Source organism: Haliaeetus leucocephalus, unplaced genomic scaffold (genome assembly GCF_000737465.1).
Source record: "Haliaeetus leucocephalus isolate CR32 unplaced genomic scaffold, Haliaeetus_leucocephalus-4.0 Scaffold556, whole genome shotgun sequence".
NCBI lineage: Eukaryota > Metazoa > Chordata > Aves > Accipitriformes > Accipitridae > Haliaeetus > Haliaeetus leucocephalus.
The window spans coordinates 3,123,942-3,151,263 of NW_010972992.1; the positions used below are offsets into that span (position 1 = coordinate 3,123,942).

Below are 27,322 nucleotides of genomic sequence, written 5' to 3' on the forward strand. Positions count from 1 at the left end.
GCCCGCCCGCCAACCCCCCTCGGCGCCGCGACCGCGGCCCGGGCCGGCGGCGTCACGGGCCGTTTGTGACAGCTCTGCAAAGCCGCCGCCGAGGTCATGGTGCGGGCGGCCAGCGAGCACCGGGGGGGAGGCCGCGCTGCCGGCTTGAGGCGCGGTGTAATCTCGGTTCAAGGAGGCAGTGCGTGACCTGCGCGGGCAGCCTCGGGGCGCTCGGGGCAGGCGCTCGGAGAGAGCCTGGCGTTCGGGCTGCGGCGCCGTACAGCCGTTTCCAGAGAGCCGGGCGACCTGCAGCGGGCTGCAGGGCACCTGCCTTCCTGAGGGATTCACCTGCAGGTCGCCGGGAGCAGGTCGTTTGTCCTTAAGGTTCGGGATTCTTTGTCTAACGGCAGCCTGCAGGAAGCTAAAGGGAGGGCAGCATTTGCACTGTGAAATCTTAGCGGAAGACAGCGTTTGTTTCTGGAAAAATTTCTGATTTCCTGTAGTGGGATTTTTTTTTTTTTCTCCTTAGGATTTTCATTTCCTCAGTCTTACTGCTTTGAGTAGGCTCACTACTGTTTTTCCTTGCTTTCATCAGCAGGGTATAATGAAGCATCATGTCAAGGAATACACTGCCTTGCTCTGTAAAGAAAACTCAAAACATGGAGAAGCATCACAGCACAAATTCTAAAAAAAATAATACTGGGGAACCAGTCTCTGAAAGAACATGAAAACATTTTGGTTCATATTTTCTCTCTCTTTAAGCTAAACCTTCCAGTATACATAGATCAAAAGCACTGTTCACTGACCCTCACTGTCTTTCTAAAACCTGATAGAAGTGTTCCCTCTCAACCAGTATCTCTCACCTTGAGCTTCAGTGGGCATAATGGAGACATCCCAAAATTAAAAAGGAAGTTGTAGAGCTACAGTTATTTCAAAATCAGGGCAGCCCTTACTTGCCTTCAGCAAGGTGTCCCCAATTAACTTGGGCCTTGTATTACTGCTCTTGCGGATGTGGTTCTGCCATGCCCACTGAGTGTATGTCAAATCTCCTCACCGAGACCTTGATCTCTGCCTGTTTTTCCAGAGCTTTCCTCTGACTCTTCCCTCCAGCTCACTATGTACCTAACTGGTAGTTTTTAGCTAAACGACGTCATGCTTTGGAACTTACCAAATGGACATCACAAAGATCCTGACTGTAATTCACAGGAGCTATTTAATCCAAATCATTCCACAGACATTATTTACAGAGAAGTAAATCAGCCGCTAATTAAATACAAGGAATCAATCAGATGCTGATTTGAAAGAAAACAGATTGAAACACAGCATGTGGAAAATATTTAAAATGTGAAGACTGAACTGTCAATAGTCTCATGAGGACCAGTGTTCAGACAGTACTTGAAGTTCATTAATATCAAAATTGGTATGTTACACATCAAAGGGTATCAAATTTTTCTGACAAGTACTACCTGAGGTTTGGAAGCCTAAACAGAGACATTAGTGGGAGAAGCATAAAGAGGGAAAGTTGTTTTTACAGACCTTTTATGAATTTAACAATGCTGTCCAATCCCCTTTTACCAGCTGGAAATGAGAAACTGCAATAATCATATAGGCTTATAATAATCCATCCTCAAGGTGGTACCAGGTCACTCGAACACCGTTGTCCTCCAGTCTCTTCTTGTAAAGCAAGCCGTCATCCCTCAGCACATCATACTCACAAGTCAACATGAAAGTCTCAGGCAGCTGCTGAATAAGAGCATCTCCGGCTAACAGCGGACACAGGTTGGGCTCACAGAATCTTTTCACTGTCTCATGAACTTCGGTTGTACAGTCAAGAAGCACATGTGGTTTGTAGCCTCTGACCTTAAATTTTTCGGGGATGTTATCTGGACTCACCCAGTTCCTATAATTTAATTTAATATCTATAGGAATATGGGAACCCTCCAAGACCTCTTCCAGATTTGATGCATTCCCATTTAGGTACTGTAACATGTAGAAAGCGGCACGTTCTCGGAATAAGAGAGGGACTCCCCGATTCTGCTGATAGGATGGTAAATTGAAGTCCAGTGCCTGAAGGCCTGGGTAGATCAAGATCTGAGCCCGTAGTTTGGGGAGGTCTGATCTACCAGCAAGGGTCTGGCTAACAGCAGCTGCTAGATTGCCCCCAGCGCTGTCCCCACAGATAATTATACGGGCAGGATCCACACCATAGTGCTCGACATTCTTCATAAAGTGTATGGTGGCATTAAGACAGTCTTCATACGCAGCAGGGTATTTGTGTTCAGGAGCTAAACGATACCTAATACACAAAAGGAGACAACAAAAGTACGAGAAGGAAATATTAGTTTTAAAAGTATTGCTGAAAATACTGGTTCGTGCCACCAGCAATACCCTGATTACCTCAGAATTTTCCTGTTCTCCACAAGTTGATCATAAATAAACTGTGGCTAGTTGGACCAGGTGGTGCAGATTAACTTGTTAGGATATCGTCTGTTTAGGATGTTTCTCAGGTCTTTAACAGCAGAGGAGTACTCAGCTGCCAACTATGTCTAAGTTTTATTGACAGTCATTTAGTTGTTTTATGCCTCAGCTTTCTGTGGGTTAGATACAAATGACAAGACTTCTGTTTTATGTCATTGTTACAGTGCAACTATATCCTCATAATTCAAATCATTATGTCTGTATATTGATGATATTAGCTTGTCATTCATGCTTCTGTAAGCATCAAGCAGAGTTTCCTTGAATAAGGATTAAGTAGAATATATGGCTTACTATCTGTTTACTCTCAATTTTGAGTTTGGAATTTGAAAACATTGATTCAAAACTTCATTTTCCAGCTAGATATCTCAAAGCATTTTTTGTGATGTAGTCAGACAGTGAAAACTTATCCTGAGTCAGTCTTCAGTTGCTCCAAACAGGAGCAGAGTGAATTTGTAAATCACATGCTTGACAAGTTCCACAGAAACGTTTCTCTGAGAATGGTTGTGGCTATGATCAGGCAAGCTATAACATGGTATTTACATTAGAGGAAATGATCTCTAGAAAACAGCATGAGGAAAGACTCACCCAACAGATACAACCACTGATTCACTTTCTCTGGCAATAGAGCGGCATAGCTTTTCATGGGTCTCTGAAAGAAACATATTTGGTGAGGTTTGGGTTTGGTTTGGTTTGGTTTTTTGACAGAGTACTAATGTTTTGTATTGCGTAAGTTAAAGAATTGCAAGAAGAACATACTCTCTACTTTTCTCTGCCCCTTACTACATAAGTCCTCAGATCTTTTGTACCCCCTCATTTTCCTGTTTCAGTATTTGCTTACTGTGTTTTTTCCCCTCATATCTCATTATCATTGTCTATAAGAAAAATCACATAATGCACAGCAGATGCTTTCTTCTGACAGCAAGACTTAGCAGAGTGCATCTGTGGTTATACTCAAACTTTATAACTGCTACAGATCAAGCGACAATCAACTTTACCCCTTATGAAGTAGATACTTCTTTACCTAAATTGTAATATTTTTTCCATTAGGTATCTTACCAAGACTTCCAAAAACCCATCCTCCTCCATGGAAAAACATAACTCCTCTCCTTTGGCTGGCAGATGGAACCTTAGGCTGATAAATCCTTACAGGCACTTTCTCAAACCACAGGTCCTTGATGAAGAGCTTCGGGTCCACTCCTAGAGTCTTTCTACCTTGCATGTACCGGACAAAGCTAACCTGACTGCAGATGCCAATATTTTCCAAAATCTTTCCCTGTTCAAAGGCAAAGAGAATAGGGAGTTTGCTCAAGAGATTTAGTATTTTCCAAAGTAAAGGAACTGTATGGGCAGTATCCTCGTGATGTCTAAGTCGTATATTTTAGGGTGATCATAAAATATTTGAGTAGTTGTACAGGTATAGTACAACTGAACAAATAACAGTAGCATCATGACAGGTCACATGAACAGCAGTGTTCACTGAAGAACATAATCCCAAAACAATGCAGCATTAACAAAGGCTGGTGAAATATATCCCTTTGCTTTTTCAGCAGATCCTTTAGCTAACACTGAAAATGAGTTTGGTTTTCACTGGTTATTCTGTCCTTGCCCTTGAGAAGGTGTGAAAACATAGTGAAAGATGGTAGTTCTGGTGCTGATTTTCATTATATGGACACTTTCCTGAAGTAGAGTTGACTAAGTTGAGAATATATTTGATAATTGCTTTTTGATTCATCTTGGAAGTCTTCACTGATGTCTGCAATGCACTGGCAAGAAGATCCTCATATACTTAGTAGGCCTAAATTTCTATTCTTTCTGTATGCCATAGTGATATTCATGCTAGCCACCAGAAGATGAAAAGAATACAAATCAGAGCTACTGGTCCAACATAACTTCGTAAAAATTTTTAAAAAGCATAACCTCTGCTTTGAAATATATTATTTAGTCATGCCAAACCAGTAGTTCAGTCCTTATGAAGGTTTGGATCAAGCTCTTAATATTCAATATTTTGTTATGAATATTTTTTATTAGACTGCCACATTCATATGGATTGTCAATACACTGTTATGACTCTCAGTATGTTTACCTGTGAAAGACCTTCTCTTCAATGACTCCGGCTATTTATAATGTTCTCCATGTGTGATTTTGAGGCTGAAGAAACGAATACATTTTGCAACATACTGATTTTAATTCATTATAGAAACTAGTCTTAGTGTCTCTGATTGTATACAAACATGATAAAATTATTTATTCTTTTGTATTTGCTGTTTTCCAAGCAGAAATGGAACAACTACAAATAATATTCTCACCTTTACATTCAACTTGCTTGGTTTCTTTCATCCTGCGTTTACATTGCAGCATAGAATTCTGGTTTATGGTACTAATGGGCAGTGTATAGGTGATAAAAAGAGAACTGGCTTTTCCAGCTGCTTAAGCGAAGTAGTCTCTTTCTAACTACAACTTGTGTGCAGCCAAAGCATGAGAATATATTTCTAGAATTCTTTACTATGGTCCACTATAATCTAGAATATTTCTGACAGATTTTTTTTTTTTTTTTTTTTTTAAATAGTTTGTCCCTCTTGGAAGTATTTAAGTCATTTTTTAAATATATGCACAACTTCTGCTATCTCATGTATTTCGAACACCTTCTATCATCACAGCATCTATACATCTATCATTACATGGAAATACTCCTGATTCAGTGAGATCCTTTGTCAGCAGAGATCACCAGAAGTTGAGTGCTGGTAAGAGCTTCAACTCTTGTGGATTGGGTAGCTTCCCACTCTTTTACAGGCCAGTTCGCCTGCAGAAGTTGGGCTGCCCAGAGCCCCTCATTCCCATCAGACAAGCCTGCTTAGTTGCTGCAGGACTTCCATCAGGGGAGATGGAATTCCTTCAGCTCCTCTTGGGCAATGTTACCTAATTTTGTCACTTGTGTGACAAAAACTCCCCCTTCCCAAAACCAATTCTGAAATGTTCAGTTTCTAATTTTATCTTCAAAATAAATACATAACTCCTCAAACCCAAGTCCCAGAAAAACTTGAAAGCATGGCCCAAAGACATCTGATATATTCTGAACCTAGAATGGAAATAAAAATGATCCAACATGTATAAGCATTCTTAATCAAATTATTGCTAGGTTAGTACCATTCATTGTAGAAGCACAGTCAGACTTTCAAATGTTTGTGTTAGGCAGTGTTTGCATACTGCCTAATGTAAGAGCTAGGCAGGACTGTAATAATGCAGTGTAGTGTAAAAAAATCTGGTAAAGGTTTACTTAGCAAAACTGAGCTTCTAAATACAACATGCAGCATGATAGCAATGCCCTGCTCTTCTCTCTGAAAATTAATTCCAAGCAGGGTTCTAGCATTGCATTAAGTTTAAAATCTACAGGTTCACCGTTCTTCCCCCCAGAAATCACACCAGGTTAACTTACCACCACAGCTCTGCTTATTAAAATTATATGAATGATTCGGAGCTTTACAGGCTGATTCACTCCAGGAGGAATTTCTGAGTTGGAGAAATCAAAATTAATTGCCCCCATGACCAACAATATAAGTCCAGCAACAAAAACTGCTAAGAATAACACCAGCAGTGTGTATACAACTGCCATTTTGCTGAGCAGCAAAGTGATCTGAAATGTCTTTGATTTGACTTTCCTGGATATCTTTGGCTTGTTACTTCCTGATTCTTTGTTTGTCATAAGGTTGCTCTAGTAAAAATCTTTCTCCTCCCTTTTACAAATACTTTAGTAGGTATCTTTCCCGCTTTCTCCCCCCCCGCCCCCGCTCCCTTTATTTCACAAAAGGCAAGTTGGTCAAAGTCCTGAATTTGTTAAAAGACATATGCCAGCATAATTTCAGAATTTTTGCAAGAAAGCAGTCCTTAGCTGGGAGAAGAGTGTTATGAATAAACTGCATTAATATTAAATTAATTAGAAGTGGAAAATGGACACAGGGCATTTGTGTGCTTTGCGTTTGTGACACTATAAACCACTATTCTGAAGCAGAGTTTCTATAGTGTTATGCAGAGGTAGGAGCCTGCATATGATGATTATCACTCTAAAGGGCCAAATGGATTGTCACCAATGTTTTCTGGAAAGGTGCACCTATAAAATTATGTCATTACCTCAATCTCAGTTTTTGTAGCATTTGTGGTTTCTTCTAAAAGAAGAACATGGTTAAAAAACACAGGAGGCTGAGTTTAGATTCATGATCAGGTTACCTCCTATCAGGTAAACTTCAGTAACTCTCAGTGCACAACAGATACAGCATAAAAGGACTTAAGGTAATCAGCAATTAAAGAGTTTCAAATCAAACTGCTTCATCTTGTTCTTGCTGTAGAATGGGATTGTGCTAATGTAGAGATGCTGTAGTTTAAAATGATGCTTGAGGTATTAATTGTGAATCTGAGTCTGCGACTCTTCAAACAACTAGGATATCAGAACATTGTTGAAATTGCAGATTCCCAGGGAAGTGAAAGATGTAAAAATCTAACTTCATAAGCAGCCATGTTATAGTTTTGGGGGTTTTTTTAGTTAAATTGGAAGTGATCAGGAGAAAGTACTATGTCATTTTAGTTAGAAAACTTTATAAAAAATGAAATGTCTTAATTTTTTCCAGTAAGAAGTTGAGTGTTTTTAATAGGGCAGATGGTTGTTGTAAAATATTCTGAAGTAGAAGGAAATATTTTGTTTAAAAACAATAAAAGTCCAGATTAAAAAAAAAAATAGCCCACCCAATGGTGTTTCTGGACTTATAGTTTGTATTATTTTTCTGCAGTTATGTGATCATATACAATAGTCTTGGATAGTCCAGTTGTCTGATAAATTAATTACTGTGCACATTACAGATTTGACTAGGTAGAATTAGCAAGATTGTGGTCTCTGTCTGCCAGTGCTGCATTGTTCCTTTCACCATGAGGTGTTCGTTTAGGTTTATCAGTGAGTATGTGTTTAGCAAATGTAACTTGCTCTTGTAACAGAAGTATTTGAAGTGCTAGGTTTTATTTTTTTTTGAAAGCATCACAAAATTGCCACAGCATTACAGTGATGATATATAATATAATATAACATAACATAATATAATATTCTTTTCTACCTTCTTACATCTGTGACCTTCAGAACTTTTTCAACAAACACAGCATAACAGGTAGTTTTGAGCATAAGGCAATCTTGAAAGAAAAACAAAAAGTACAAAAAGGAAAAGAAGTCTCACCTCTGTACTTCCCTAATATGTACACACTCATTAAAGTTAAGGGATTCCAGTTTAAGAATCAAGTTCCAAAATGAAACATCATTTCTCAGATTCCAAACAAAATCAAACCCATACTAGTTCCAGTTCAGAACTTCTGCTTCAGACAGAAGCCTTTCTTTTGATTACACTTTTTCACGAAAAGTGTAGTCTTTGTGCAAGCTAACCCTAGAAATTAAAATGCATAGCTGCAATTTCACTATATGACATAAAACTTCACAGAACCTGAGTCATTGGGTTCTCCATCTGATACCCTAAACATCTCCTGTCTCTCAAAGGGCCAAAGTAGACCCCAGTTGTCTTCAGCACTTCTGGGCAGTCGAAGGATCTTCAGGAAGAGATGTTCTTGCAGCTTGCCTTGAATGTGTGCCAGCCATGCAAGGATGCTAGAATTGCTAGAGTTGAAGTAAAACAGTATATGCTAGGTGCCTCACTTCTGCATCTCAGTCTTATTGGTGTGTTTTTATAATAATGTTTTCTAGAATGGTGGTGCTTTAAATAATCTTAACATTTGTTTGAGAGTCACTGCAGAAGCAGAAATTAGAAAGTATAAAATGCAGTCAAAATCCAAAACATAAATCAAAAGTGTCTACATTCTTTGCCAAGTATAAATTCGTCAAGGATAATGTAAGACTTGCATCTTTGTTCTGAAAAAATACTTTTATAAACTATTTATATAATTCACAGTACTATCCATTATCTTTTTTCCAGATGAAAAGGAAAAAATCCCATAGCCAAAAAAGGCTAAAATTCCATGGAAACCACTCTCAGAATGATACCAGGTTACTTGAACACCATTGTCCTCTAATCGCTTCTTGTATAACAGTCCATCATCCCTAAGCACATCAAACTCACAGGTCACAATGTAGGATTCAGGGAGCTGGCAAATAATGGCGTCTTCAGCTAAAAGTGGGGAAAATGTTATTGCTAAAAGTTCTTTGACTGCTTCATGGACTTCAGGTTTATATGAAGTAGATTTCTGTGGTACGTAGCCTCTAATCTTAAATTTGTCAGGAATAATGTCAGCACTTATCCATTTTTTATACTTACGTTTCATACTCTCAGGAACATGGCAATTTCGTAGGACATCTTCCAAAACTGATGGTTCTTTATTAAGATAACGAAAACAGAAGTAGATAACTAGCTTCCGAAACAATAGGGGGACTGAAGCATTCTGCTGATAGGAAGGCAAATGAAAATCTAGCCCCTGTAGTCCTGGATAAAGTAAGACCTGGGCACGTACTTTTGGGAGATCTCTTTTATTCAGCAGTATTTGGCAAATAACCGTAGCAAAATTAGCTCCACAACTGTCACCGCTAATGATGATGAGAGCAGGATCCACATGATACTCTTCTAAATTCCTCATAAAGTATAAGGTGGCATTGAGACAATCGAAATATTGCCCTGGGTATGGGTGTTCAGGAGACAAACGATAACTGAAATGTCAAAGATATTGTGGTTATTGTCAAAGTAATTGTAAAAATTTAATTTGCATTGTTCATTATTGAGTGGTATGGTAGTTATGTAGGCCTTTTTTTCTGAATTTTCAAGATTATATTTGGGTTTAACTAGTGTAGATTGGAACGACAAATTAATGGTGTTACAGCTAATTTAGAATACCTTGCCTATAAGCATATTTCTAAATTAAATGAAAGGCTAAAGCAAAAAATAGGGAGCACAATCTAAAATAGTAAATATTTTCAGCATATTTCTCAGAAATGTTTCAACTGTGAACTGTATTACCATAAATACTTCTATGTAAAAGTAGCACTTACCCAACAGACACAACCACTGAGTTGCATTTTTTGGCAATATAGCGGCATATTCTTTCAAAGGCTCCTAAAGAGAAAGTTTATAAAAAATGATGTTTTCAAAATCGAATATCCTTTTGAAATGAAAATATAGATCCTTGAACATATGCTCTGTGGAAGGCACTGCAACATGAGACCAGTAAGTAACTTCTGCTATGCAATGCGGTCTTTACATGTTAACATATTTTCTGGTTATTGATCAGTGGCTGTTAGGGCATAATATAAGCATGTAAGAATGGTAATACTAGGAAAAAATAGAATTCTGTCTAGGCAGGTATCACATCTCAGCTGGTGGTCAACAAAAGAAGTTGAAGGAGAAGCATAAGCTGAGGACAAGCATATAGTAATAAGAAGCATACAAGAAGTTGAGGCTCAGGGTGCTCCTTTGAGATAGAAACTGTGTCTTTATATTTAATGCCCTTGATTAATGTTTCTTCCCTGAATTATTTGAACCACTTCTCGAACCCATGATTTTAACATTGACAACTTTGTGCAGTGAAGAATTCCATAGTTTTCTTACAAAGGTGTAAAGAACCATTTCTATTTGCTCATTTTGTACCTGGCATTCACGACTTCCATTTGGTGACATTAACTCTTGTACTATAAGAAATGGTGGATAATCATTCCCTGTTTAACTTCTCCTGCTGCTCATGATTTTGTAGACATTTAGTGTATCTGTCTTTATCTGTCTTTCCCAGCCTGAAGAGTCATAGTCCATTCACTTATTCTCTGTACAGAAGCACTTTTCTCGCCTGTGCAGCCTCTTTCTGAGTCTTTCCGGTACTGCCATATCCTTTTAGAGGTATGGGAACTAGAACTATAAGCAGTATATTATATTTAGATGCACCGTGGATTTAGTACAGCGGCATAAAGATGTTTCCTGTTTTGTCCTTTCCGAATAATAATTCCTAGCATTTTATTTGCTTTTTGACTGCTACTGTGCGCTAAGTCAACATTTTCAGGCAATTTTCTACCATAATCCCAAGATCTTCCTGCAAGGGAGTAGTCTGCTTAGAGTCCACTCTTTTATTTATAAAAGTTAGGAGCTCTGTTCATCTGTTCGACTTCTCTACACACCATTTCACCTGTCATTTTATTGTCTAATCCTTTGCTATCATAAAGACATTCTGCACTTTTTGAGCCATCCTTTTGCTACCTCGAAGGACTTAGTATCATATCAGCTTTCACCATCTTTTCTCTTTTTGTATATATTGATTAGCAGTGCTCCCAGCACAGATCTCTTTATGGGAATCTCACAGGAACCTCCCACAACCCATCTTTTTTCTGTCTTTTAATCAGTTTTTATCCAAATGAAAGACTTTCCCTCTTGTGTCATGGGTGTGTAGCCTCTTTATGAAGACTCTCTTGGAAATCAAAGTAGGTTTTATCAACTCAGTCTCTTTTATTCATGTATTTGCTGACTCATTTAAAAAGCTTACATTGATTTGTGAAGCATGACTTCCATTTATATGGATTTTACAGAGTAAGTCGTATTTATCTGTCCACTGATTCTGTTCTTCAGTATAGCTTCTGCTAATTTGCTAGTTGCAGACTTCGGGTTTACTAGTCCTTACAAGTCCTTTTAAGAACTTCTAATTATGTTACTTGATTTCCTGTTACCAAGTATCAATTGGAATGCAAATGAAAGCTCACTTACTACAGTCAGTGTCTAAGTATGGGTATTATATTAAGCCATGACATGTGATAAAGCTCCTTCAGTGTCCCAGTTGTACAGTAGCAATTGTGAACAACTACAAATATGCAACTTCGTGGTGTGGATTTTTTCTTCCAGCGAAGGGAATTCACCTTTTGCTTAGATCATAGAGGCTTATCTCTTGAGTCCTCACTGCCACCCAAACTAGCTCTAGAACTAGAAGCATCACAGCTAGTGTCAGCCTAACACTCCACCCAGACTAACATGCTCTGCAGTAAAAGGAGATTATTTCTGCCACAGTGCAGAATGGAACCTAAGTTACTAGAAGTTGCATTATTGTTTCTCTGTGAAGCTAAACGAAGCTAGGTAGACTCTCAAACTCATGTGCAGATAAACTGAAGTCTGCCTAAGATAGTGCTAGTGGAGACTTACCTTTTGAAACAGTAAAGGATTCAAAACCCACAAACTTCCCTGTCTGACCCCTGGAATGAAATCTAGATTTCCAGGTTAGGTGCCTTGGTTTCCAGACAAAGCACCCATAGACTTGGTTGCTCAGAAAGAGATCCAGAACAGTTAGGAGGCTGAGCCAGCAGCTACCCAGACAATCAAAGGATCATCTCCCTTTCTGAAAAAGAAATAAAGTATTCTGTGCAGTGTTACTGCAAGAATCAAACTCCCCCAAATTGGCTCTATTTTAATTTTTTTCCATTTTTTTTCCCCCCTCCATTTTGATTCCTTGTTTGCATGAATGGGAGTATATTTATGGATTTTTTTTAATGTATTCTTTAAATTCTTTCTTGGACCATGTTATATCTTTTAGACTTCCTTTGATGCATGGACTGCAAGCTGAGAATGCTTTTGTAGTGTTTCTACACAGAAGTTGAGTGCTGAGTACAGTATATCTTAAATTCTGTACTTTGAGGCCCTATCCAAACTTACAGGAAACATTTTAGTCCAGTTGAGATCCAAACCTAAAAATTTCTCCTTGAGAAGTAACCAAAGCATTGTTCCAAAGAGTGAAGCCAGAGTGTATTCTTTTTAGCAACAGCTTTGCCATTTTGATGATACTGTAATTGTTCCAGAAAGTAGATCTAGGCTGAATTCCATATCAGCCTAAAAGGATTTTAAGGTACATTTCCAGAAAAGATGGAGTAATGAGGAGAAGGAGGAAAGAGACGTGGATTCCAGCCCTTGCTCCAGGCCTGTTGCTATATCTTATTGTCACCTAGCTATTAGTTAAGGTACAGGAACATCCTGTGAGCTAACTTTCCTCACAGTGACCTAAGCATATGTTTTGTTTTAATGGTCTCTCTTTCTCTGCCCCAGCAAACTGAATCTTTCTCAGAACAGCTTCAAAAGGAGGAGGAGCAGAGTCCCTCTGCTGTTAGCTGACAGCTGATTGAGGGGTTTCTGGATCACAGTTCTGGATTTAGAAGCCTCAGATCTGCTAAAAGCTGCTTTCATCAACTTTGCCTGTAGCCCAGAGGAAGTCGAAATGTGATTACCCTTAACTGTGCACTAGACTATTAATTCCACAAGGTGCTTTGCAGTTAGTATTGTGATTGCAAAGACTATTGTCATTAGGAAGGACAGGTGAGATATTGACTGACACATGTCTGAAGGTAAAAATATAAAGGTTTGGATTTGGTTTTAAAAATAAAACTTGCTGATTTCTTACTAATGCTCCCAAATGTGCCAGCGCCTCCATGAAAATATAGTATTCCTCTTCTTTTGCCAGTAGGTGGCTGTTTAGGCTGATAAATCCTCAAGGGTACCTCATCTACTTTGAGATCTTTGATAAGAAGTTTTGAATCTCTCCGTGGTGGTATTCCATCTAGCACAACTCGCAATAAGCTTAAATCACTGCAGATCCCTAGCTTCTCCAAAATCTTTCCCTGTTGAAAAGAAAGAATTCGGAAGAAGAGGAGTAATGTAGGCTTGCTTCTGAATAGATAGCATTATTATATGTACATGCAGTTCAATAGATACAGTATACATATAGTTATTTTTTTTAATTTTTATGTGAAACAGTTTTCCAATGTAAAGTGGCTGCAGTTTGACAGATGCACTGAAAAATCTAAATAAGCTTTTCAGATTAGTCATATCAGTTTTATGAGTTAATTTAACATGCTTTGGTTCATATAACAATGCTTACAGGCTTCAGGGGGGTGAATTGCTCCTTCTTCTTTCCTTTTTTTTCTTAAGCCGTTATCTTCCAGCTCACAAATATCCTACCAAAATAAAAGTGAAATCCCCAGTTTTAAGAAAGTTAACTTACCGAGATCATGGTTGTAATCAACAATGAATGGAAAAAACGAAGCTTTAGAGGTTGGTCAATTCCAGGTGGCAATTCTGAATTTAAAAAATCATAAAATAACGCCCCCAAAAACAGTGCTGGTATTATAACAGGCAAAATGAAAACCATGCCTATTATTGCTAAAGTTGTATAAACAGATGCCATTTCACTTCAATAGAAGTGAATGCTAAAAAAACCTATGCTGTCTTAAGCCTTGTTTTTAGGTGTTTCTGCGGTGTCTTCACAGGAGACTAAGGACTCGGTTCATAAGCAGAAATAAAAGTTTATTAATGTTGCAATACCCTAATTTTCTCCACCCTTCTTTTGCTAATGATACTATTGGCAACACTTCCTTAAACTAAAAAAAAGGGGAGGGGGAAGTTTTTACCCTTTACAAAAGGTGGAATTCAAAGTATATGGAATTGATTTATATCATGAGTTCTTCACTAACAATGAGAAATGATTATTCAGAGGGGCCCTTATTTGAAGATTGTCTGTGTTTGGTTTGTTGTGGATTCATTATGGATGGACATTCCTGTTGTAGCATTTAATTTTAGTGATGTGAGGCTACTTGTAGTTGTCATCAAGGTGTATACTCTGAGAAGAAAAATACTCAAATCCTCATTTTTTTAATAAACTTTGTTTCATAGTGGAGCGCACAGACACATTCATGCCTTAATTTTGGTTTAAATAAGAGTACGTTTGCTCAGTGTATAACCTGGCGATATGCTCAAGCAGAGAGATTTACCCTGTTTATGTGATGTATGTCTACGTTATGTTAGCCGCGCAAGATGTTTTATGCATAGATATTGTTCTTCACACTGGAGTAAGAGTACAAGTAAGATCAGTACTAGACAGTGCAAGTCTTAACGTACATTAAGGTCTGTGCAGATACGTGGTGATGTGTTTGTAGATTTAAGCCACTATTGTTTCTGGTAAAAGATTTTCACTAATTAAACTCTCAGAATTTTATATTCATTGTAATTCTTGTTTGTAGTTCAATATAGAGGCATTATGAATACATGTATATTAGTGAGAGATGATTAAAGTTGGTGGCAGTTGTTTGGTGAAGTAATTTTTCTGGTTTGTGTTCTTCTTACCGGAATTTCATTTTCCACACAATTTTAAAGTTACAGTTCCCAAACTTTTTCCCTGTCCTGGCTTTTAAAGTGAAATTCCAGCCTGAAAACTGAATTGGTCCTTAGCTTCATTAGTACAGTTTAAAGCAAAGCAATCATGACAGCTGATTTGCACAATTTTAGCTTGTGGAGATAAGAATATGTGGGATAAAGCAACATACGTTTGTGAAATAGGCAAATCATCAGCTGTTCATAGTAAGGGCTTTTTCTTTGCTGATGTTGGCTGATTTGGGGGTGCCTTTCCTTTACATGGAGCACAAATTTAGCAATATAGTTAATTACAAATGTCAGACTGTAGAGTGTTGAAGCCAAACCCAGATACCCATGGTCAATGCTTATTCTCTCCTAAGCTTATCAGCGTTTATCCATAGGGCTTTTTCTGCAACACAGCAGGGTCATCCTATTGATGTTTTTGGTTATTAGTTCTGTAAATAGTTTCTATGTAGTGTGATATAATAGCACAGGCTGTGGGGTTTTTTTTGAGTATTTGTTTTGCCATATATTCCCAGAAAAGCAGCAGAACAACACAGTTCTTACTAAGAGCTTATTTCTGATGTCTGTGCCATCAATCAAAATATCCTGAAATAAATTACCACATGGAGATCAGCTTTGAATATTGTATTTCAGCATTCTTGACAATTTCTTATGTTTGAATCCTCAGAGGAGGAAAATTCTGTGCTTTCAGAAGAACCTGTAATCAAGAATAGTAAACTCATAAAGGCACTTATTAGTGGAGTGGCAGTAAACGAAACTTTTAAGAGCAACCACTAACAATTTAATTAAATCCATGATATTTGGAATAGATCAGTTCAGATTATGAAAGCTTCATATCGAAGAGGACATCTACATCTTCTGTAGCTGTATAAGCTGTTGCTGACACTGTATTGGCAGGAGTCTTTTCTTCACAGTATTCGGTGAGTCAACAATTAAACACCTTTAATAAAAAACAAAACACCTCACAGATGCCATCTCTGTTTTGAAACATTGATGGATCTGATAAGAGTGGAAGGAATATTTCTTTACTGTCTTTTATTTTAAAATAAATTTTAAAAGGGACAGTTTGGGGTTTTTGTTTGTTTGCTTTTTGATGTTATGCCCTGGCAGTTGTCTTCAGTAGAATCTGTTGTTACAGTCGTGACAGTCTGAATAAAAATGTTTCAGTTATGCATTATAGCCCTTCTGTTGTTAAAGAAATGTTGGTTAAGTAATGTTTCAGAATAATACCTTAATATTTTACTCTTAATCTCTTAATATTTTACTCTTAGAGCATAGTCTGAGTATGGTCAGAGCATATTCTAACTGTATGCTGTGGCAGCACCTCAGTCCTTCCTCCCTGTCCTGTTACCACAGTTTCCATGTTTTTCCAGAATCAAGCAAATCCCATGGTCTTAGAGCTACTTTGTCCCTCTGGGGATGCTCATATTCACAAGTATTTCATGATATTTGGTGCTTTATATTCCAAAATGCTCATGTGACTCAATCCTGCTGCTGCATGTCCCTTTTCTCCTGATGCTTGTTCAGAGATGCTTCAAATATTTCCAGTCTGGTCAGCCATTTCTATACCTGTAGATGTATGGGTAGAAATATCTGTGATCACTGTCAGTCTCTCACGTTTCTAACAGTCAGTGGGGTTTTTGGTGTTTTTTTTCCCCAATTGTTTTTGAGGTGTTAAATGATCAAAAAAATATTTTATTCCCTTTCAATCCACTCCATGAGGTGAGCACCTAACATCTTTGCAAACAAAAAGGCTTCTTCTCTTTCTGGCAGTAGATAGATAATCCATCTAGGATAAAAAGCTACTAGTAGTAGCTCCTTAAACTGTAGGCGTTTACTGATGTGCTTTGCTACATCCGTTCCTTTATTCTTTCAGCAAGCTCATTGCAAAACCCCACCTTCCACAAAGTCTTTACCTATACGTAGATGAGAACAGCCTTGCATTAGCTGAGGAAGATTCAAGAGATTCCACTAAACTGGAGAAAATTAACAGCTTGGAGTTTGGCATTGTAATGTGCGTTATGGATATGCATACAGTTCTTTATTCTTATAAGTCAGCTACTCATTGCTCACAAGATTGATACTTTATTTGTTGAATTTAGTGTTGCTGGAGACTGACATGTTTAATATACCAGTTGGCGATCACAGAATTGGCAATAATTCAGTAAATTCTTCCCATTTTCTCATCAGTGGGCCTCTTTTTATGCAAGAAGTTAGTCACCCCTAAAAGTCGTTCTTTTCTTAATTTTTCAGCGTATTTCTAATGGTCATAGTAATGGTGGGAAGGCGAAGTATTATAACAATACCTATTCAAAGAAATACGCTCTTTGCTGTTTTTCCCCCAGCTTAACCTATTGGGTTTTGTAAGGTTTATGTAGATGTGGAATCACAGACCTCTTTGTAGGTTGAGAATGCATAAAACTCATCAACTTCACATCAGTTGTTCATCAGCATGAGAGGCAGGCAGCTTTCAAACCAAACACTAATAAAGGCAGAAGTGTCAGGGGTAGTTGGTGCTAATGTTATGCTAATGTCAGGTGTTACTGTTTTTCTTGTAATGTCTTCCTCTAAAATATTGCAAAACATTTAACTTCTGATTGTAGGCTGTGTTAGGAAACACAGCCTACAAGTAGCCTGTAGTTAGTTGACTATTGTGGAGCTACTATGTGTAATACAGGAAATACTACAAGGATTAACTAAAGCATGGTAAAGTAGCCAGCTATAATGACTGAGGTGTCGATTCCATCAAGTACAGCCAGGCTTAATAATTAACTGGAGGGCCCAAAGCTAAGAAAACAGGAAAAAATAATGTATTCCAAAGAAGAATTAAAAGCAGAAATAATAGCTTCTGATACGTTCCTTTTTTTTTTTTTTTAATGTACATTTCAAAATGAAACACTGGTAAATATAATTTGCCTGGCGTGCCTTTTTTTTTTTTTTTTTTCCCCTCCAGGTAATTTAGTAGGACACTTAGGCTCTGTAGTGCAATTTAACTAACTTCAGTTTTGCCAAGTAGAGTATGTAAGAAACTTACTGTCCTCCATTTCACATTTCTTTTCTTGTATTTATGTAAACAAATGACTGAAAGCATCTCAGAGCTCTTCATACCTGTAAGCCTTAGTCTTCCAATCTGCGAGATGGATTTAGTATGCCCTTTACAGTGACAATAAGAAGCTTTAAGAAATTACAGCTTGGTACACGCTCTATGATACTGTTTTTTAAAGGTGCTATGTATTTGCTTGATCTATGTCCTTCTTCATTAAGCCTGCCTCCTACCTACCTTTCGGTGTCCTCCCTTTTTGTTATCTCCATCTCCCCACCCAAATTAGTAGCTACTCCCTATGCGTTTTGCTCTTACTCATGACTGAAAGCCATCTTTCATTTAGTCTGCCGTAAATCTTTATTTTAACCTTTCTTCCTCTAAGTTATTCTTTCAAGTTGAAACCTTCCAAAAGACTCCTGGGTTAAACACCTGCTAACAAGTTCTGCAGTAAAAAGCTGTACTGTATATATAAAAAAAAAATCAAATAAAAATGGTGAGAAATATTATATATTAGCATTCAGTGATGGAAATTCAGATCTTGTGCTGTACAATTCAGAGCAGATATATTTTTGAAATGGTGACTTGACAGAAGGTTTTTGTTATGTAGCATTTTGAAACATGGACGAGTTCTTGAATATATGTGTCTCGGTTCTGTTCCTCAGAATGGATGAACTCTGCTCCACACAAATGGAGTCCAAATAAACTGCTCTGGAACATCCACCTGGGATTTCATGACAGGTCACCACACTAAAATGTATTCTTATTAAGTTGTAAGTGGCCTGAACAGAAATATAAAAACTGAACTGGCCTTAATTTGCTGTAGCCAGATTTGTCTGAGACTCGTTACTCTAAATATTTAGGTTAGCAGTTTCTTCACTATCACGAGAGAGTCAGCAAACACAATGAATCATTGAGGTAATGGGTAATCAGAGAAAGACGATTGACAGGAATAAAAACAGCCATAGTTTGCAGGATTATGCCTATTTATTTCAGGAGCAGTACAGAGAATGTGTGTCAGAGAGAGAATAATGTTAAATGCTTTTAAATAAATAATATTATTTATAAATAATAGAGTTAATAAATGTGGAATGTTTTCTAATTGCCTGCTTATTTTTCAAATTACTTGCTGTTGTATATTGACTTTTAACTACAGTGGTACAAAGAGGTAATGTAAAGATGGCAAAGCAGAAGATAATTGAAGTTGTAGACTTCTGTAATAAACCACTGTAACTTGATTAGTTTAGAACAGGTAATCTAACTTGAAAATTGTTATGACTTAAAACATGCTCTGTTATTAAACATACAGCCTTAGTATATGAAGGCATAACAACAGGTTCAGTAAAAATATTTAAGTCTAGGACACAGATTGACCTTTTGTAATGTCTTTCGGGTAGTCATATTCTGTGCCCAGAGCACAATGAAATTTGCCAGGTTATTCTGCTGGCATTGAAAAATCAGTTGTGTACTGACATCTGGTGATCAGAATGATGCACAACAATTTGCTTTCCCTTTCTTAATTTAACATCTTCTTGTAACACAAAGCTGTTCAAATAGTGTCAAGACATCCCAGCTGTACTGAACTTTCCAGCATTTCACTAGTTTTCAGGTCCTGAGAGTGTTCTGGTATGTTCCTGAATCCTTTTATTTGTGATATACTGCCACTTTACATTGTTCCTCCATGGGAAAGTGCTTCCTGCTTCAGACAGTGCAGGCCTACAGTTAATACAAGCTCTTTGTAAAGTAACTGATATTAGTGTGTATTCCTGTATATCTTTATCTGTATAAAATTTATATGCATTATTTTTTTAATAGATATTGTATTCCTTAACCAGTACTTTTTATAATATCTGTAGTTCCAGCCTAACCCTTTTCCTGACCTCTTTTCCTTTCCTTCTACTTCTTTCATGTCTATGCTCAAATCTTTTCTGCTGTTTTCAATTCTCTTTAAGCTTGCCTCAAATTCAGCTTCTAGCAGATATAGGCTTTGATAAATCATTGATCATGCTTATTATACACTTTAACCTGTAGATTCATGCCCTATCACCTGCCCCAAGTAGTCTTCAAATCGCAGTTTGTGTATTAATATTACCAGAGCTTTATTAAGCCAAACTGCATTGCAAAACAGTTGCCATGGGGACCAGATCTTTTATGGGTACAGGAGAAAACTCTGAAGAGGTGGTAGAGGAAAGAAAGGTATGTTCACCTGATTTTGCCTGTCATAAGAGAAAATGAAGTAAAAGCCATCACCAAATCAATTTATTGGGTAAAAAGAAGACATGCAATGCAGAAATTTAAGAGGATGATTTAAGAAAAGGAAAGTTGAGGGTGTTTTTAAAAAATCTTTGCAAGGAAGGAGGGATAGGAATCAGGAAAGGAAAGCAAGAAATGGAATTTACATCAATCTTAGAAAATCTACTATGTTTTCCAGGCCTTTATTTCCAGATTGGAATGCTATGACAAAGAGCTAAAAATACTGTTCCATGGAATCCATCTTGCAGATGGCACCAGGTCACTTTTGCACCATGATCCTCTAATTGTTTCTTGTACAGCAGCCCATCATCTCTAAGTATATCAAATTCACATGTCAAAATTAAAGCCTCAGGAAGTCAAGCAATAACAGTCTTCAGCTAGCAGTGGTGCAAAAACAGTGTAAAGCATAGGCTTGATCAGTGTATAGACTTCTTTTGAGAATGGATGTGTTGTACTTGGTTTGTAGCCTCCTAAACTCATGAGGGATGTAGTCAGGACTCACCCATTTCTGATACTTCAGTTGCAAATCTTCTGGAATATGACAACCTTTAGATATTGCTTCCATGATTGACAAGTCTTTATTAAGTTACTTCAAACCAAGAGCAAGGGTTCATTCCTTTAACAAAATGGGGACTCTCTCATTCTGCTGATAAGAAAGCAAATTAAAGTCCACACACTAGAGAAAAGGATATATTAGGATTTGTGCTCTCAGCTTTAGATCTCTTCTGTTCACCAGTGCTTGGGCAACAGCAGCAGTGAGTGTACCTTCACTACTATCTCCACAGATGATAATGCGAGAAGGGTCTACTCCATAATCTTGTGCAGTCCTCATAAAGTGTATGATGGCAGTTAGACAATCTGTAAACTGGGTTGGATATGGATGCTCAGGAGCTAAGCGATACCTGAATAGTAGTGAAAGTGTTTTAACATAGTCATATCTATGTTAAACGGTGAATGGTCCCGTTGTCTTTTCATTCATATGTTTCTTTCTGAGATAGGAAAATATTCTGAGATTATAATTACAGCAATAGACTTGATAATAATTATTGCTTTTTATGTATTATTTTCTACTATTGTTAATGTTTGGGGGAGTCAGTACACTATTCTATCATTGCAAAATACCTCTAGCTATCTTTTAGGTGACTGAAGGCACATGCTGAGTTATGGTAGAACTAGGTGGCAAGGCAGATATGTATGAATCAGTTATCAGCAATTCTAGTTAGAAACTGAAGTGAACATTTCCCAACAAATTGTTAGAGAATACGAGCACAGAAAATTTATAATGAAAATATGAAGGTTTTCAGTGGCTTTGTATAAGCTGAATTCTTTATAAACAGAATCAATAAGAGTTAATGGTTCTTCAAGTATTTTAGCATGTAAATAGTAATTAGTGCAATTTTAATCAATTGCAGAGACATCAACTCTTTTCCTGACCTTTTAGAAACTGGTTCTTTTAAAAATGCATTACAGTTCATCAGAAAAATATTGTGAATGTTCATCTCAGGTTGATTGCAAGTTAAATGTGGATACCCCCCCCCTAGTTCTTCAGAACTACTAGTAAAATAAGTATTTAGTAGTCTGGGCAACTGCGCTTTTAACAGAAATAGTTAGACTTCAAACACAGTGTTGGCTTTCAACCTAAGTTGGCTTGGATATGGCTTTAGGAAACAAAAACATTCTCACCTCTTAGTGGTGGCTACAAACTATAAAATTATTATAATGGTTTTTATTTGGAAATAAGCAAGTAGGGATTAGTTGACTAATTCTTCCTAAGAGTAATGAGTGCTGGTGAAACACATGTGATCATTAAATGTAAGTACTGCATGCACTTTACAAGGAACTTGGCTTGCGGTGACTACACATTAAAGACTTACAAACCTAGAAGGAGGCACAAATGGCTCTCATATTGTGTGTCTGGATTGACGGATTGACTCCGCTTACCCAACAGACACAACCACTGAATTGCTTTTTCTAGCGAAATAGCGGCATGTTCTTTCATAGGCCCTTGTAAAACAAAATATTTCAATGGAATTGTAATGTGCTTTAAAAATAAGTTGAATGAAAATATTCTGAAATTCTTGTCTCTATTCTGTGATTAATGCTACACTGTAATTCTCTTATTGTGGCATGGCCTAATCTGGACATTGCTCAAAATTTCATTACATCTGTGGCAATCTTCTTGGCAGTAAGAAACCTGGAACTTACACCAATGCATTGTTTCAGTCTCCCCTTTGAAAAGTTAGTTAATAGAAAGCACCACTGCTGCCACTTCTAAAGTGGTATTGAAGATGAGAAGTTATTTTAAAATATAAACAAACACAAAAAACCCCTGCTAAATCTAGCACAAGAATTTTTCTTGTGCATGAGCCACCATCTAATCTCTTATGCCTTTCCATTTCAAATGCCCAAATGTATTTTTTTCCTTGTTTTGCCACTGTAAAGACACACAGCAGTATATACACATACACAGAAGCTTGCACACGCATGCGAACACAAATTGGGTTCTTTTTAAAATAAGAAATAAAATTCTGATGAGATTTTCAACTTTTCTCGTAAGCATCAAGGAGAAGAGGGAAGAAAACAGTTATAATAGATGATCAGAGAGTAAAAGTTCTAGATACACGACCTGTATAAAGACAATATGCCTACTGCCTGTAAATAAAATTATTCTGCTCTCCTGAAATTAATTTTGTTATTTATAATGCTTAACCTACTAACTCTTCTTGTCATTTAAGAAATACTGTATCAGATCAGAAACTACATAGTATTTGTAGCTATAGCTCATATTATTTATATTACTTACAAATGCTTCCAAACTGTCCAACTCCTCCGTGAAAATAAAGGATTCCTCTTCTTTGGCCAGTGGTTGATATTTTTGGCTGGTAAGTTCTTACTTTAACCTTTCAAACCTTAAGTCTTTGATAAAAAACATTTATCTTTTAATGGTGGTATTCCATCCATTACAGTCCTGAGGAAATAGACCTCTGAGGTGATACCTACTTTTCCCAAAAGTTTTGTCCGTTAATAAAGGGAAAGAAATGACAAATTAGTGCAAATTTCCATCTTACGTGGAGATTGATCATGAAAAATTTAAAATTCCATGGTCAATTCAGACTTTGTCTCCTGATGGTTCTTATGATGAAGTGGCCAGTTATGATGATGATTTGGATACATCTTCATTGTAATGTAATACTTACCAAAATTTGAAATTCGAAGAGCAGTAGATTTGACAGGAATGGATGAACTTACCTTCCATAGCTGCCTTGTGTCCATGCTTCCCCAAAAGCAAGGCCTGCCTGAGAGTTGCTTTCACAGAAGCACAGTAACTTGGCTCATTAATACCATTGTACATCTCTGGCAAAAATAGTACTATCTAGCAGAATATAGGGTTAGCTTTGGTGGTAATTTCTAGATTATATTAGAAATGTTAGATGAGAGCATGGTGGTTTTCAAATTATTTCATTATTCAGTGGTGAAATTCTGGCTTAGTTTTTATCAGTAGGAAAAAAATCAAACTATTAATAGTAGATAAGAGAAGGTGTCAAATACTTCAACTTGTCAGGTGTTTAAGTAGCCATGTGCCTGAACAAAATAAGGAGAGAGTAGTTACAGCATTTTAAACTTTAACTTTGGATGAAGAAATGTGGCTAATACTTTAGTTTCCCAGCTGAAACTACTTTTTAACTTGCAGAAAAAAAACTCTGTAGCATCTACCACAGCTGGCCTCCTGAACAAGAATAGCTTTGAACCTTAGCTTGATCCTCTCACAGCTTAGTGATTCTTACTTAAACACTCAGGCTGAAGATTCTTATGTCACTCTAAGCTAGTCTACTTCATTGCATCTCCATGTCTTTAAGCTGTTTTCAGTTGTAGTCTGCTCTAGTCTCTTCCTGCTCAAGATGCAAAATATGAGGCAGTATCGCTGTATTTCCACTATATTGGATTAAATTTTGTACTTTTCTTCTTCAGCAGTAGACTTCTCTAATGAGTAATTTAATTTCTTGTGTTGCTGTGATTCATGTGTATGTATTTCAAAAATAATTGCACATACAAAGGTATATGCTGAATGTATCTTAAAAACCCACAATAAGTCTTGTGGCTTTCACCTCACATTTCCCAGACCTCATGTGGCTCAATAACGTGGTCCTGTTAAATTTGATGTTGGTATCCTATTTTAGGCCATTTGAGGAGCTGATCCCATATGCAAGAAGGATCATCTTGTGGCCAAGTTTTAGTCTCATACCAATTCCTTCTAAAGAACTCCTGTATGATGACCATGGGAAAATAATTTGTTTTTTTAATCCCAATTCCCTCTGGTATTTTCTTTCCTCACACTAATACTTTTGTAACAGCAAAGGTTAAACCTGTAATTAGCTGTATTGTTTGTATATAATACAGAGATCATCTTTGTCTTGGAAATACTAAAAAAAAATAAATAGGAGTCCCCGTCAACTACAGTGTTGGCAGTCCGACATCTCATTTTCGTTAAACCTGCAGTAGTTTCACGGGTCAACTTTCATAGAGATTGGCATTTATGTATATTCCTCTTAGTCACTTCACTGTTAGCTGTGAATATCTTCTATGAATTACCTGCAACAACGTACACTTATGGCAGACATCTGTAATTAGTATCATCATGCATAATCTTCATAGTTACTTCTGTTAATATGCAAATTAAATTTTAATCTTCTGTTGTTGTTTTTAATTGTATTGTTTTAAATTGTACAGCTCCTGTGAATAGAAGTTCTACAGGAATGAGCAGAATTTGCATTTTTGCTTTGTTTTCTGACTCAAGTCTTTTTTTTTTTTTTTTTAGTATATATGCTCCCTCATAGTGAGGTATTGGGTTTTGGTGTACAGTTTCTGGAAAAAAGTGATCACTTGCATGACAGCGCAAGACTGGGCTGTGTGTACATAAAGGTACACTTAAGAGTCTAGCTAGACTATGGATCACTGATTTCTTTATTACTTTCAGGATCTTCATAAAACTTGTTCTTTTGGAGGTGATTACCCAAAGTCAGTCAAACATGACCTACATTTTGACATTTGTAAATAAGTGTGACTGCTTAGTAGTATAATTTGTAGACAATAATTGGACAGTTTGGTTATGTATTAAGGATCTTCTAACACTATAGCTGACATGACAGCTTGAAAATTAATAAAGACTTACACGTAGCATAAGACAAAGTATGGGACTAGAGAACTGTGACCTCATTTGAAGTGTTGTCTAACTCAGCCTGTGCAGTCATACTAAGTGCAACAGTGTCTGGCATTCACAGTGAAATACTGAAAAACTGATTTCCTCTGGCAACCACTGGCATGGAGATTTCTATGCACCAGGAGAAAAGCTGTGTAAGAGCTGAGTTAGCTTAGATACATGTTCAAGCAAAAGACGAGGGTCTACAGCAGCATGCATATAGTAATGTCTGTGGGAGGGATGCGACAGCTGTGCTATCTGTGGTGTTAGGGTCCTTTGTTCTCTTTACACAGGTACAAAGACCTACCGTGTACACCCCAGAGCTCATCTGAATTGCACTTTTTGCCAGCCCTTCTACCTAAATCACTACTAGAATAAACTGGGTGCAAGAAGCTTACAGAGCTATTAACACAGTAGGTAGCATAATTTAGTCAGCCCCTCAATTTCCCAGACAGAATCAGTCATAAGTCCCCTGGCTATTGTTTAGCTTTACTGATAATGTCAATTTTTCTTCTTATAGACTGAATATTAGGTGAAAAAATAAAGGATGAGTTAATAGATTTTTCAGCGAAGAAGTTTTATTAACATTAAGATGTAGCTGGTTTTATTTAAGTATATCCTCATAGGTGAATGCAGACATTACTTCATAAAATCTGTTAGATTGGGCACAACTACTTCAAAGTGGTTTGTCTTCAGTGGCTTCACATGCATCATTTGTCCCAGTTGAAGACTGGATATGCTAGTAAACTTTAATTTTTCCTGTAGTTTTAACATCATGGGTTGTCATCCCTTGAAAGGATTTGGCTACTTTACCATAAGTAATTGGCCTAACAGCAATACCAAGAGTTGCTACATGACTGGGACTTCACTTGCACTTAAACTTTTGTATAACTATACATTAATATTCTTAATCTTTCTGCTCCTTTGAGGTGATGTGGTACAGTGCTTTTGCTTGGCCTCTCACTGGCCAGCAGAAAGGATATAAAATTATAAGATCAGAAGTTAAAAACTACATCAATCAGTAAATTTCTACATTCTGCAGTTTAGCTTTTTACGTATGAATTACACAAAGATAAAACTTTGTCTGATGGATAAAGAGTATTCATACAGTGTTTTGAAAATGTGGAAGTCCGCACATTGTACAGTAGATGTAAGAAAATTTAATTTGACTTCTATTACTATCCTATTTTATTGCATTGCTTTACTATTGTAGCAGTGTTCAGGCCTGGGTGGGGCACTTCTCAAGAGACATGAGTCACATTCTTAGGAGCTTACTGGCTGACTTCAAACAAAACTTAATAAGCAATGTAACAGGGAAAAGGAGGAAGAAATTATAACATTAGAACATGGAATCAAAGTGAAATGTAATGCATAAGCCAAGGAAACTGAAGGTTTTTTTCACAATATAAAACACTAAAAGAAAAGAATCTTGATTTAGGTGTCACAGGAAAAGTGTTTTTAAAGTGACAGAGGCAACAATTAATTCAGGAAAAGATAACTGATGAAACAGATGGGCAACTGGAAGTCTCATTTTAGTTTTGAAGAGAAACAAGGATGAAAAACAAGGGAGGATCAAAAATGTGCCAAAAACAGTGACACAGAAAGACAGCTTTAATATTATGTGTACTATCTCAAAAAAGAAAGTCATATTGAAAGGCAAAAGATGATGAATGTGGCAGCTGTCTTTCAGATGGCTCAGTAGAGTCATACAGTTGTAGAAGAGAACTGAGATCACGGACATCATTTAGTTGCTCATTCTCTAAATAAGCACTGTGTTATACAGAGCAGAGAAGTTCCACATACACAGTGCAGTAAGCTTCTTAAGCCTTCCAGCACTGCATTGAGGCAACAGGATTAAAAAGCTAAAAGATAGGCCATCAGAAAAAAATGGGAATTACACAGTCTGCAGAATTTTATTTTTCCGTATTGTTACCTTTGGTGCTGTATAGCAAGCAGTAGAGTCTGTTATACCCAGCTGAGCTGAAGGGATCTGCAGTGGTGCTCACATCACCAAATTAATACAGTTGCATATTTGCAATATATTTAAACATTGATTCTAAAAAAAGCTCACCAATGCATTACCCCTCTAACAAACTCCAGCTTTAATCAAGTTTTACTTACCAGACCAAACAGGAAGTTCAGGACGTGATGAAAACTGTAAAGCTTTTGGCGCTGACTAAATCCATGAGGGATTTCTGCCTTGGGGTGTTAATAATAGAATGCCATTGCCAC

At 37.2% G+C, this 27,322-nt stretch overlaps 3 protein-coding genes and 1 pseudogene across 3 annotated transcripts in view; all 4 read right to left on the minus strand.

The window, feature by feature from the left end:
- LOC104838011 (arylacetamide deacetylase-like 4) overlaps positions 1-1,158 on the minus strand; it is a 5,678-nt gene extending 4,520 nt beyond the window's left edge. The window contains exons 1-2 of the mRNA XM_010577518.1: positions 1,148-1,158; positions 61-400 (exon numbers count right to left, since the gene is read on the minus strand). Coding sequence (XP_010575820.1) covers positions 61-400; positions 1,148-1,158 — 351 coding nt within the window. The remainder of the gene's footprint in view (positions 1-60; positions 401-1,147) is intronic.
- Positions 1,159-1,590: 432 nt separating this feature from the next.
- LOC104837873 (arylacetamide deacetylase-like 4) lies at positions 1,591-6,067 on the minus strand. The gene is made up of 4 exons (XM_010577293.1): positions 5,891-6,067; positions 3,514-3,730; positions 3,043-3,106; positions 1,591-2,275 (listed from the first exon to the last, which is right to left on the minus strand). The coding sequence occupies exons 1-4, from the start codon at positions 6,065-6,067 to the stop codon at positions 1,591-1,593; spliced, it is 1,143 nt and encodes a 380-aa protein (XP_010575595.1).
- A 2,300-nt stretch (positions 6,068-8,367) lies between these two features.
- Positions 8,368-13,632, minus strand: LOC104837874 (arylacetamide deacetylase-like 4). The gene is made up of 4 exons (XM_010577294.1): positions 13,450-13,632; positions 12,850-13,066; positions 9,482-9,545; positions 8,368-9,142 (listed from the first exon to the last, which is right to left on the minus strand). Exons 1-4 carry the CDS (start codon positions 13,630-13,632, stop codon positions 8,368-8,370), a joined length of 1,239 nt encoding a protein of 412 aa, XP_010575596.1.
- Positions 13,633-20,035: 6,403 nt separating this feature from the next.
- LOC104838012 lies at positions 20,036-23,166 on the minus strand (annotated as a pseudogene).
- Between the last annotated feature and the right edge of the window lie 4,156 nt (positions 23,167-27,322).

What these genes read in the sequence shown, in the direction of transcription:
- LOC104837873 (XM_010577293.1), bottom strand. Translation starts at nt 6,067, where the DNA reads ATGGCAGTTGTATACACACTGCTGGTGTTATTCTTAGCAGTTTTTGTT. An exon ending in TAATAAGCAGAGCTGTGGTG is followed by an intron (nt 3,731 to 5,890) that starts GTAAGTTAACCT and finishes GCCTTTGAACAG; the next exon opens with GGAAAGATTTTGGAAAATAT. An exon ending in TCAGTGGTTGTATCTGTTGG is followed by an intron (nt 2,276 to 3,042) that starts GTGAGTCTTTCC and finishes TTTGTGTATTAG; the next exon opens with GTATCGTTTAGCTCCTGAAC.
- LOC104837874 (XM_010577294.1), bottom strand. Translation starts at nt 13,632, where the DNA reads ATGGCATCTGTTTATACAACTTTAGCAATAATAGGCATGGTTTTCATT. An exon ending in TGATTACAACCATGATCTCG is followed by an intron (nt 13,067 to 13,449) that starts GTAAGTTAACTT and finishes TCTTTTCAACAG; the next exon opens with GGAAAGATTTTGGAGAAGCT. An exon ending in TCAGTGGTTGTGTCTGTTGG is followed by an intron (nt 9,143 to 9,481) that starts GTAAGTGCTACT and finishes TTGACATTTCAG; the next exon opens with TTATCGTTTGTCTCCTGAAC.